At 43.5% G+C, this 13810-nt stretch overlaps 1 protein-coding gene across 3 annotated transcripts in view; it reads right to left on the bottom strand.

The window, feature by feature from the left end:
- The window catches only part of pde4d (phosphodiesterase 4D, cAMP-specific), a gene marked incomplete at its 5' end in the record, with an annotated part of 235055 nt that overhangs the window by 88100 nt on the left and 133145 nt on the right, over positions 1-13810 (bottom strand). Inside the window, one exon of one of the 3 annotated variants that reach the window (XM_083784493.1) lies at positions 2169-3096. The exons of the other annotated variants lie outside the window; for them this stretch is intronic. Coding sequence (XP_083640619.1) covers positions 2169-2257 — 89 coding nt within the window. Of the gene's footprint in view, positions 1-2168; positions 3097-13810 lie in introns of those variants that run through there. 3 annotated transcript variants of the gene reach the window in all.

Consider the following 13810-nt stretch of genomic DNA (forward strand, 5'->3'; position numbering starts at 1 on the left):
CAAATCACCCAAGGAATGAATTCCAAAGTTCTGTAAAGTAGATCTCCGTGAGACTCCGTCAGACTTTCCCTCTATGTGAAAAAGCCTTCTGTTTGTCCAACCTGGAATGTGCTGAGTGACGCATGTCAAAACCGGCTTCCTGGCACATTACCATCAATTATCGTCATCCTAAATCGAGGCCTGTGGTGATTCTCTATAGAGACGGCCTGGGGACTGGGAGAGCCGCGCTGAAAATGTACACACTGACACCACTATTACCGACAGGCATAACACGTAGGCCTACATTCTTATAACCCATTAAGACTTGAGGGTGATTCTACAAATGCCTTCTAAATCAGTAGTTCTCAAGCTGTGAGATTTGCTGATTTTGAGAAGCACCTTCTATCCCACCGTCCAAAATGACACAGATGCTGTCCTGGTTTTATTGGGTTAAACTGCAGGGCACTGAGCAGTTCCACTGAAGCAGCTGAGAGTTAAGACGTTTCTTAACATTTTCGGAACCTAAAAGTATTCAAAAGGACGATTCCCATGATGAGCATAATTAACTGAGTCTGACCTTCAGGCTACCCTGCCACTCTGGAGTGCATGGGACTGAGCGTGCTCTACTTGTACACTATAGTGCTGTCTAACCGAGCATGTATAATAATCTATGCCACTGTCTGCAGAGAGGAGAGAGGTCGGGAGAGAGATGTTTTGTTGTGTTTCTGTTTACGTAGCTGCCCGTGGATTAACCAAGAACATTCCACACTGCTTCATTCTTCAAAGACCATTAGCCGCCTACACTCGTGTGTATGCGTGCTTGTGTGCGCATGTGAGTGTGTCCATATCTGCCGTGTAATGCCGGTGGAGTGCTCAGCTGTTGCTCGCTTATTGCATCTGTTCCAAAGATCCTCAATCGACTTTAGCACAACTCAGATAAAAATGTCTATGATGTGAGAATTCCATACTGGAGCACACCGCTGTTGGACCTATAAGCGTGTGTGTCGGTTTATTGAAGCCAATGGCTCCTGGCAGTAGCGGAAGGTTGAGACATAAAGAATCATTGGACATCTTCAGCTTATCTCTCCAAGTTAGAGGTTAGCAGAATGGCTGTGTGGATGTCAGTAGCTTGGCTATACTGTAATTAATTAAAAACTTAATTTGTTAAAAACAAAGGCATATGTCTGCACAATGCAATCACAGATAGGGCTGTGTACTGTATGTGTCACAAATGTTTACATGTTTCTACATCACTTTGTTTCACACAAACACAAATACACAGTGAAATACTGAGTACTACATTTAATAGTGAAATGAACAATCCACATTTTTCTGTGTACGTCTGATAGGTGAAACCCCAAAAGCAGAAAGAAGTTTTACAGTGTATAAATTGCTCCTCTCCAATATACTGACTTTGTTATCATGTACTGTACACTATAGACACTATTCCTGAAGTAACTACATTCCCAAAAACAAACCAACGTGGCAGTGCAGTGAAAACTAGACAGTGGCGTAAACCAACAAGTTATTGCAATCAAGTTACTTCAGCGTGTTTGACTCCATAGGAGAATTGTCCAACTCGGGACAGTGCTTATGTGTGCTTGTCACTTCTGTCTGATTTACCCTGTCGTTTATGCATCAACTACTCAAGCATTCAGTGTGGGAGAAAATGACAGGAAATGTCTGGCACATTTAACAATACATTTCCCTGGGTAGAGCTGGGAAAGACTAGGAAGGGATGGCTTGGGCAGGGCGAGCCTTAGGGGAGCCCTAACCACACTACAAAACAACACACACTAGAGTTAGATATACTATACACTCTTACTATACCAGCCTTAGAGGAGCCCTAACCACACTACAAAACAACACACACTAGAGTTAGATATACTATACACTCTTACTATACCAGCCTTAGAGGAGCCCTAACCACACTACAAAACAACACACACTAGAGTTAGATATACTATACACTCTTGTACACACTTCAACTTTTACAGTAAAATTAGCAGTTTATTTTGCAGTAAACAGCAACACCAAGAAAAGTAGACAACATCTGCAAGCACACATACTGTACAGTACGCACACACACGCACACGCACGCACGCGCATGCGCACACACACACACACACACACACACACACACACACACACACACACACACACACACACACACACACACACACACTCACCATATCCAGGAGTGCCTCCTGAAAGGGAACTTCCTGAGGTGCATCATGGACCGCTCGCTGTGTGTGAGGGGACAGTGTCCAGGCTTCATACCTGGGCCGTGTGAGGAATGCGTCCCCGCCACCTGTCAACCTCACACCTTCACAACTCCCTCTCTGCTGTGTCTCTCTATCTACAGACACCGGCCCACAGCATCCACAGGCCCCAGGCCATGCAAAGTCCCATTCTGTAGTCTGCTGCTGTGCCGTCGTGCCCCATTCAGACTAGTGTTTCGGTGAGGACACGCGGCTCGATTTTGGTCTTGGGTGAGTCCCTCCTCAGGGCATCGCTGCGTCAGGCTAAAAGGATGCACGTTACAGGGCAAATCCAGAAGGCAAGTGACACATCACCAGAAAATCCATTAAGATCCAGAAAATAAACGTGTGCGAACAACAAAACAAAACTATGAAGTGGAGCAGAGTTTAAAGTCAGTATCCTCCCAGTGAGCAACTCTGGTGGTTAGCTTTAGCACACAGGAGGCCACCCAGCAGGACGAAGCTAAGCTCTCTGGCTCTCGTCTTTTTTTTCCGAGGAATTCTTCCGGCGAGTGTCTGAAAATCGCTGTCCCACATCCACATGGTGAAGCAGTTCAGGGAGTCATTCCTCCGGAAAACATTCCTCTTCCTGACAGCCAGTGACGCCGGTTGGAAAGGCGGTGATAGTCAACACCACCAGCATGACAGAGCATGTTGAAAACACACACACACACACACACACACACACGCACGCACGCACGCAGATAGTCACACACCCTGTCACTGTTGAGCCTTCGCCCCTTTCTCATACATTGCCTCTCCCTCGGTTCTGCCTGCCCACAATCTCCCAGGGAGGGAAGAGGGGAAATGGGGATAAAAAAAGAGTGAAGCGCCTGCAGTGTGTCTCCTCTTTCTCTCTCTCTCTCTCCCTCTCTTTCTCTCTGTCTGTCTGTCTCTCGCTCTGTCGCTCTTTCACTCCCTCTCTGCCCCTCCCTCCCCCTTTCTCTGCTAGTCTGTGGGATGTCCCGACCCAGTGCAAGTGTAAGAGGTGAGCTTGTTCCTGTTAGCTAAACCTATTGATCCTCTTAGCGCACACTGCCTGCACATTGTACTGTAAACACACCAATATACCAACTCCTGTATGTAATATATACAAAAATATATCATAAATACATATGTGTATGTGCACGCACACAGAGTAAAGGGTGAAATAAGTAATTTCCCTTGTTTCCCCACTGAACAGCATGAACCCTATAGCGTCCCTCCCTATTGTGGCCATGTCATAATAGAGCATTTATACATTTTATCCCACGATTTTGTAACCCATTTTTCACCCTGTGTCAATGATCAAATGTGATCCTGGGCTCTACACACCCTCCGCCAAACTTGGGGAGAGCAACGGACTTCCTTCATGCCTGAGTGTCCAAGTAGCTCCTTCACACCTGCTGGTCAGGGGGAGGCACATTAGAGATAATAATGGAGCATTTAGATAGGTGCAAATAGCCTAACAAAAGCTCACAGCTTGTACAATAGATCACAGCTTGTAGTCTGCAATTAGTAGTCTGGTTAGTGGGGAAAAGAAGGGGACCCTGGTGGACCTGATCAACAAAGCACAGTACAGTATATTGCTCTGCTCCCCCAAACCCCACCTCCCTCCCTTTCATTCCGTCTCCCACCTCTCATCCTTATGTAATATGGGATCTTCTCTATTACCACTGCAAAACCCACCGCACAGAATGTCCTACTTTATTTTATTTCTTTCTTTAGGCTTATCTAAGCACCCCTCTCTGTCTTTCTCTAGGGTGTAGATGAAAGCCATGGAATCTAGTGGTTTCAAACACAACCACAGCAGTAATTCAGGACGAAATTGAACTCACATTTGTGTGTGTGTGTGTGTGTGTGTGTGTGTGTGTGTGTGTGTGTGTGTGTGTGTGTGTGTGTGTGTGCATGCATGCGGCGCACATACGTACTGTACTGTATGTGTTGCCATGTGCGTATGCAAGAGCAAGAGGGGCCTCTTGAGGCAGAAGTCCTTTTCAGGAAACTAGTACTCCAGGATGTTATGGTCATGGCTGGCATATTAAGCATACCTCTGTTCTCAATCACCAATCACTTCAGGGTTCACATGTACTGTAGTCATAGATCAGGCATACAGTATGCAGCCAAACACTACCCAGAACCAGTACAGGTCATACTGGCTTCATGGCTTCTCAATGGCATCAGTTAAAATGCCATAAAGATACTGGCACTGCAATTCACAATCTCAACTATAGTTCCTTTTGCAGTGTGCATTTGCATTTGTTTGCATCGATGTGTACCGTGTACGTGTCAAATATTGTGTGTTTGTGTGTGTGTGTGTGTGTGTGTGTGTGTGTGTGTGTGTGCGTGTGAGTGCGAGTGTGTGACTGTGTGTGCGTGCATGTGTTAATTATTTTCTTTCTTTTTTGTAGGAATCGTGTTGGCAAATAATTTTTGGTTTGAGAAGAATTTGCGGTACCACAATACGTTAGCGTGTCAGTGTCAGGGTGTGTGTGTGTGTGTGTGTGTGTGTATGTGTGTGTGCGCACTTGTGTATGTTTCGCATTAAAAAAACCATATCCCTGGCACAGCTCCAGTGCTTGCAGGCTGAAAAACAGGATCCAGGGCTGCTTCTTACACACATCCTGCCCAACACACACGTCAGCAGCCTCTCAACTGCTGCCAAGAATCCAACCACCTCTCTAAACCAGCACCCTCACCCACAAGCACCCATGGATAGGGTGGAGGAATGCTGAAGGTGGATGAATCTGCTAGTGACAAAACCTCTGCACCCTGAGAGCCAAGTAGTTAGGGTGCAAAATACCCTGATCAGCAAGTTCCCTGTTTCATTACTGGCTGATTGGACCATTTTATGTGTGCATTTGCATCATTCCCTTCTCTCTCTCTCTCTCTCCCTCTCTCCCTCTCTCTCTCTCTCTCTCTCTCTTAAAATACAAATAAAAATGGGTGCTTGGATGGAGCACGGGTAAATCACCTGCCCACCGAGTCTAGGGGGTTGAATCTACCGGCACGGTGCATCCGGTTTGGCTGAGCACCTACACTCCTACAGTATACTGTACCAACACAATTGGCTGTGTTCACTACACGTACTCCTATGGGCTGGGACAGTGGGATGGCACCGGTCAGTGGGGTGTGTTGACCGGCAGGAGTAAGATGTAGGCACTACTCCCTCCCATCACTGGCAGGGGAGCCAGTAGGGTACAACAGCAGAGGGCAGGGGCAACACAGAAACGTGTGGGGAGGAGTTTCTCTACAACAGTTTTGAGCATTTTTACTAATCTTTCAAGACCCACATAATATTTTGGTCAATGACGATGTAAACACCAAATATCGCAAAAGAAAGATGAGAGTCTCTGCTTTCAGGGAAAAAAGGTGTGTCACCGCAATGTTCTGTTGAAAAACAGGGTAAAACAATTGACTACTCTACAACCCCAAATATAACATTAATAAGAAGTTAACCACTTAATCAGGCTTAAGTTAACCACTTAAGCCTGATTTATGCTTAAAGGTACAACGCTGTCACACGGTGAAAATCTACCAATTCACAACACATGCATATACAGTAGGCTAGAGATACATTACACATATGCAAACATGCACATTGCACAGTAACATCCTAAACCACACATATGCTTATCATATCTTTTCCGCCACGCTCCACTCAAATTGACAAAAGTCTAAAAATAGAACTGTACTGTACTGTATGTATTGTGTTCTATACAGTATGTCCCTGCATTTTCTGTGTGTTTGCACGTGTGTGTGTGTGTGTGTGTGTGTGTGTGTGTGTGTGTGTGTGTGTGTGTGTGTGTGTGAGTGCGTGCGTGCGTGCGTGCGTGCGTGCGTGCTTGTGTGTGTGTCTGTGTATTACATAATCCTAGTCCCTGTGTTAGGGGTTCTTGCCCCCTGCTCTCCTGAACACTGTTGCGCTGTCACGATTCATCCTGCCTGACAGTGTGAGATGAAAGGGAGAACGTATGCGAGAAAAAGAGAGATATAGAGAGAAAGAGAGAGAGAGAGTGAGAGAGAGAGAGAGAGAGAGAGAGAGAGAGAGAGAGGGCTGAAGAAAAGAGGACGACAGAGGAAGACATGGAACAGAGGGGGGTTTCGAGATACAGAGTGACGTAGAAGACGATGGCAGTGCTATCTGACAGAATCATCAGCAATGACAAATGAGAAGGTAATAAAAGAGCAGCGACAGAGAAGGTGCCGTACATCCGAGACAATGCGACAAGTGAAAGGAAAACACTACTAAGACTCATCTAAATAAAACTGAAGATGAAACAGATATTTTGAGAATTCATTAAATCTAGCAGGAGGAATAGAGTCGACACTATCCTGTAACAAACATGAACCGTTGGCTGTATGTCTCATAAACAGTGAGCCCTGCTTGCCACGGTGAAAGCTGCAATTTTTTTTATCTAGAATATATCACATTTTAATCAGCACACCCTCTGTGTCTGGGGAGCAGGAGATAGGGGCCATATTACCCACTGGAACAAGTGGATATCGATTTCATGCATGGTGACATTTGCTGCAGCAAACGACTTTTCTCCAGTGGTTGAAGAAGTACTCAGATGTTTTACTTATTTTAAGTAGAAGTAGTAATACCACAATATCGCAATACTCAACTAGAAACATTTTCCAAAAATATCTGTCCTACAAGTAAACATTGTGAGCTTGTAGATGGGCTATTTTTGAACAGCTGAAGTAAGTGGTTAATGTATGTTTTAATGTATGTTTCGTAATAATAATCTAAATCTAATTAAAGCTGTCAAATAGAGGGGAAAAATGTACAATATTTGCTTGCAACTATTGGAGTAGAAGTAAAAAATAATTGAAATACTCAAGTAAATGTAACTCAAAATTCTACTACTACTATTTCTAAGTGCAGTACTTCAGTTAATGTACTTAGTTAAATTTCCACCACTGACAGCTGCAGCAAACTACTATCCCCAGGTCAATACTGATAAAAGCAGACTGTACACCTTCAGTCCCAGCATAGAACTGGTAAAGCAGAATGACAGCAGCATGACGGCCCTAGCTCCAGGCTCTCTGTCATACATGTCAGAGACAGCAATGCTGTTTTTTTAGGTCACAAACGCCTAGAGAGGTAAACTAAGGCTTTGATGAAGCAACATCAATACAGTGTGCACTACACTCTACACTACACTACACCAAAAATAGACGATCTACAAGCTCACAAAAGCATCGCAACGTGCTGTGAGCCCCCAGAATAGGCATGCCAGGGATCAAGTGGTTAATTTGTTTCAGAGGACACAGATAATTTTGCTGTTATTCCCCATCAACTTTATGTACTGATATAGAGGTTTTGAAGATGTGGAAGCAAGAAAATGCTGTGGACCTTTTCGTTTTGTTATATTGTTTTTGGGAGGGTCTTTTGTTGTATTTTGTTGTCTCTTTGTCTTCTCTCACGTTTGTCTTTATATAACGAAATAATATTCTTTATCGAGTTTAGCTCTTGAAGGCACAAAGGCTGACAAATAATAATAAGACTGTCAAATTATTTTAGACAGCTACTGTAAGCCTAGACTCCCATCTCAGCCTTCATTATTACCACATCATAACATTTCTTTCTTCCTTTTTAACAGCTTTTGTATTCACATCGCCAGAACACTTTCAATTTGAATGCAACCAGCACAATCAATCTCCACAGAGACTCGGAGAGTGTGAGCTGATGGAGCTTTCATACACATTTTGTTCCTCTGGTAGATGTGTCTACGTATCTGGGCCAGCTGTCACATGGGCCGACCCGGCACATCACTTGGTTTGTCACTGTGGAAATGCCAGTGGCCCAGTCCTCCTCCTCGTCATCCACAGCTTGTGATGTGGTAGCCTTTTTTATGGAAAGATTAACCCATTCCCCCTTCAAATCACATATTTATTACTAGATGCCAAATCTAATATAGGGGTTTCTGTCAAGGGAGCATGTGAAGAGGAGAGGTATGACAAGAAGCTTACAGTATTTGTCTCTTTGACTTAAAAGAGTGTGGTACAGTCTCATTGTACAAGATTGCACAAGGCAACTTCCATGAAGGAAACTAATAGAATTACAGCCATTTTGTTTTCCAAAAATCACTATACAACATACAGAAGATGTATAAATACTGAGTTTTATCTATCCAAAATATATAATAAAGAACATTGATAACATTTTCACCTCTGTCTGGTCAGTAATGGTTCTTTTGAGATGATGCAAAGCTAGCTTGTACTAAACAGGGGAGGTTAAACTGCAACCAATCTTCTTGTGGCACAATATATTTGTATACCCTAAGGGAGAGTGTTTTTCCTGTCATCCATTGCAAGACTGTCCATCTCTAATACATTTTACAGCTCTAAAATGTGACTAGTGATACAAAGTGGAATGGGCACGCAGCACGCTTGATTCTTATGGTTTATCCACCAGCTCATTAAGCAGAAACATTGTGGGTCGGGGCTCATCTCACCTCTGCGCTCCAGCGTTTGAGCTTCACACATACTGTACCAACAGAGAAATGCAAACGAGTTTGTCCTTCAGTTGTAAATCAATATTCGTGATCAGATGGTGAGGCTATGTTTAATAGCATGTGAACATCTAGTTAAATATCACTGTTGTTACTGGCTATATCCATTTCCATTACTTCATCGGCCAATTTCCCAAGAGCAGGTACAGATGGAAGCTTGTTGAAATATGGCCCATAACCTGGAGCAGTCTCCAGTACAACACCATCTGGTGAGTATGCTTCTCTCAAACAGTCTCCAGTACAACACCATCTGGTGAGTATGCTTCTCTCAAACAGTCAGTGTTTAACTGTGTGACTAAAGGTGGTTGCACACTGGACGTGTTTTTTATGAAAACCGATGGAGAAACGCAGCAAAAAATCCGAAAAACGTGTGCAGGGACCTTAACTCTCTGGATCCCTCCACACACTACAATGGTTTCATGGTTCACTCATGTTACAATGGTTTAACAAAAACTTATAACATATAAACATATAAAAGTTATACATTTTAGATATTTAGGAAGATAATGTAATTGCGACAGTAGGTCGCATTTACTATGAAAACCTGCATCTCCTGTCCGTTAGACGAATAACAGTCTAAGTCCACACTAATTATCCATAATGTATAAATTATGGATAAGGGGTCAGGACAGCTAGGCCTTTTCGGGGAGGGGTCAGAATAAATTATGGATTTAGACTGTTATTCGTCTCAAATGCTCATGTTAGTCACCCCACGCCACCATATATGGTCACCCCTCGTGACATCACACCTCCATATATGGTCACACCTCGTGACATCACCGTGACATTACGCCTCCATATATGGTCACTCCTCATGACATCACACCTCCATATAGGTCACACCTCATGACATCATGCCTCGTGACATGTCACGCCACCATATATGGCCATCTCCATATATGAAGATCACAGCACTGACCTCATCTAACCCTACCATACATGGAGAAGACTGGATCATCACCTAGATCTGCATATATGGAGCCGGCCAGCAACTCTAAATCTGACCTCAAACCCTTACATCTCCATATATGGAGCTGACCTGTTATGACATTCCATATGTTGATCATTTCCCACCCGTCCTTCCTGTTCTGACATTCCATATGTTGATCTGACCTCATCAAACCCTGTACACTCAAGACATGCTCCATATATGGCCAGTACAGCATTAATTCCATTTGTTGACCTGACCCCCAATGCCAAAACGCCAGTGCTCGAAAATTAAGGTATAAAGATAAATATGATGAAGACACACACACACACACACACACACACACACACACACACACACACACACACACACACACACACACACAGATTCAAAACGGAAGTTTACAACCAAGTGTAAATTAAGTGCGTAATGAGAGCGTATGTATCCGTCCGATCAAGCTCACGTGTTGTTCACTAAAGGTGGCGTAATGACTTCATTTGTGCGGATCGCCCGAGTATCTCATTTCGCCTCTTTCCCAAGCAATTCGCCTGGTGTCGCCTGTTTTAATTGAACATCTACGGCCATTCCACGCCATATAATAACAGGAAATACTTTCCTCAGGTGAAAAACATCATCACAGCCCTGCAAAATGCACAGATCTTCAAGCTTGAAGGTGAATGCTTGTTGATCAGCTGATTTTGGCACGCGATTGCTTCACTCGTTGACCGTTCTGAACTCCTGAACGTTCTGACGTTCAGTCACGTTAATAGGTTAACTGATGTTAAATAAAATAATTGACAAATGCTGGGCACATACTTATATTTTTTGACAGGCGAGTCACTCACACATTTGCAGAGGTAAAAAATATATCAGATATTCTTTTTTTCAGAGCTGCATTTATTAATGAGGGTCCGTCTTTTAGATTACTATTATCTCACTGTCGTCTGTCTGAATTCCATGGGGAATGGATTTGTTCTGGACGCGTAGCGAACATTTCAACCATACAGCGGGTAGCCTATTATATCCTCATCGTCAGAGGTAAGTTGCTGATACCATTCAATAATGTGGACTTCTATTTTTTTATATAATTAGCCGTAGTGACTGTCAGTCTGCTGTCTATCTGTTTGTCTGTCTGTCTGTCAGACCATCATATATATATTTTTTTTAATATATATATATTTTTATCCCACGATTTTGTAACCCATTTTTCACCCCTGTGTCAATCATCTAATGTGATCCTGGGCTCTACACACCCTCCACCAACCTAGAGAGACAAGGAGAGAGCAACGGACTTGAACTCATGCTTCCTTCATGCCTGAGTGTCCAAGTTGCTCCTTTACACCTGACAGGGGGGAGTTTCCCTGGTTGGACGTAGCGCCTGGAAGGAACACGTTATTCCAACCAGTTCCTTTCCCCTCCATCAGGCGCCCCGGCTGGCCAGGGGGAGGCAGTTTAGTGACCAGGATTACTGCATGTTTTTTGTAAGGGTACCTAACCTAGGGGACACGGGGAGAACATGCAAACTCCACACAGAAAGGCCCTTTCGCCAACCCCGCCTTCGGGTATGGGCACTGATGACGCGGAGGAGGAAACACGCCGCCAGCACCCACAGCGTCCCGAGCGGGATTCGAACCCAGGACCTTCTAGCTGTGAGGCGACAGCACTACCAACTGTGCCACCGTGCCCCAGACCATCATATTTGTGAACCATAATGCATGCATATAGGCATACAAGCACAAGTTGCGCGATACATGATCTATTTCAGCTATACTGTAGTAGGCTATCATGTTTTTATGTGCTGACCAATGTTGGGGACATAGCCTACATATTTTATTTGAGGTTTGGGATTACTAATTGATTCAGCATGAAGACTAAAGCCTTCTAAATAAATATACGCATGCCTTGATAACTGGTAGTGGTACCCTCCGAGCTGGTGTGGAAATGCGCAACGTCGGCCAACTTGGCCGTGACGGCCAAGTTCAAATTATGAATTCCACACGTAACTTGGGAATGCTCGTAAATGTCCGTACGTTCACGATATGACTCGTAAACGGCGTTGTGAATCTGGCCCAGAGAGTGAGAGAGAGGTTTGAGCCGCTACACGGCCCTTTTGGGTGGTTCACCAAATTTCATCCATTTATGTGTGAGATCTGCAGTGTGAGATCTGCATCATCTGCCTGACAATTGCATTTGCTGTACCACTGTGATGAAAACATGGCTGAAACAGAAGGCCCTTGATCTACCGGTCAATCTCAAGATCACGGATACAAGTGGGTTTTCTCAGGAGGGTGGCCGGTATCTCCCTTAGGCATGAAGCCAGGTCATAAGTGAAAGACTTGGAGTATAGAGCTGCTGCTCCTTTGGTGTATACAGGTGCCAGTTGAGGGGGATCAGACATCTGATCTAGTAAGGATGCCTCCTGGTATTCCAGGCACGGCCAGTTGGAAAGAGGCCACGGGGTAGACCGAGGACCAGGTGGTAGGAGGATTATATCTCCACGCTGGCCTGGCAACATCTCAGGATTCCCCAGTCAGAGGGGAGCTGGCTAACGTGGCCAGGGAAATGGTTCTCTGTTGGAGCTGCAACCTCCGCGACCTGACTTGGGACAAGTAGCTGAAGATGGATAGTTCAACTGCTTCAAATCAAGTGTAGATTAGATTACAGTGTAATGAAACATATTCTATATTCTACTACAAAAAAGACCTTTTAATAATAATATCTCAAACTTATATAGCACTTTTCTGAGTACCCAAAGACGCTTTACATGGGGGGGCTTTACAGAGGTAACAACAAATAAAAACCACTTTATTAGAAAAAAGGAAAAAAAAACACTAAAAGCTAAAGAACATTAAAATACAGTGAAAAGGGTTAGCTAGGGAAGGCAATATTGAAGAGGTGGGTCTTTTAATTTAAAGTTTGATTTGCATTTGTAGCAACCCTAGTTGTAGATTAGAATGAGACTGTAAGGGTATATGCATTTCATTTACAGTATTTATACAATACATATCCTGCAAGTTTTGTGATGATTGGCCAAAGCTGTTCACTTTTCTCTATAAAGGCATTCCATTTATAGGTTCTGGTAATTTTATTAGATGTTCCTGTTTCTCCTTGAGCTTCCTAGGTAATGGGTAGGGCGGCTATTGTGCTTACAAATGTAATTTGTCTGTTCTTATTGTTATCCTGTATTTGTATTTGTTGATACTGGCAGAGCTGTGTAATGTTATTTGCCTCTTCTCTTCGCAGTTCACACTTGTAAAAGAGACTTAAGTCTCAATTTGGGTTTTACGGGTTAAATAAAGGCTAAATAAAATAAATAAATACAATTGGTCAATATCTTCCAAATGAAAACATTCATCAACAAGCTTGGTCTAACAAGGATGAAGGATCCATAGGAAATGTGCAGTCAGACATACATTTGAGTTTAAGAGATGTGAAGAAAAGATAATTCAATGTTTTTTCAATGTTTTTCTTTCTGTTTTTGGAACTGAGATTCTGAAGAATCCTAACAGATACAATAGGGTTGGAGGAACTTGGAACCCTGATTATGAATCAAAAAGTCACAGCACCAGCTGTGTTGTCACATGTCGGTGCACCGCTCAGCCAAACATAACCTTCCATTGTTCAACAAGCTGGTACAGAAGGAAAACCGTAACAGCAACTCACCTGCCTGTCATGGTGCAGGTTAAAGCTCACTTAGCCTCTGTCCTAACATTTGTCTCCTGAATCCATGGTCATTAGATCATAGTTACAGCAATACACACAAATGTACCACGCATAGCTTTTCTACTCCGCTGTGTATGGGACTCAAAAACACATTATAAAGTATTTGACTTAACATAATGCATGATACCTCTTATTGTGACCGAAGGTCGCAGTTAACTATGGAATCATGCGTTTATTTGTCCGTCAGTGTATCACTCAAAATCCCCATACATGGGGAAAGCCCCCATATATTGTGCCCATGTCTCGTGACATCACTATGACATCATCAGGGCTGATAGTAAATCAAGGGATCATAGTCATCAATATTAGTATATGGATATATGTCAGAACTGTTCTGACATTCCATACATTTAAACTCTAGACGGGCCTCCCCCAAAGTTTTTTGTGCAGTCGCGCCTGGGCCCTCATCAAACCCTGTA

The sequence above is a fragment of the Protomyctophum parallelum genome, assembly GCF_964188405.1.
Source record: "Protomyctophum parallelum genome assembly, chromosome: 15".
NCBI classification, from domain to species: domain Eukaryota; kingdom Metazoa; phylum Chordata; class Actinopteri; order Myctophiformes; family Myctophidae; genus Protomyctophum; species Protomyctophum parallelum.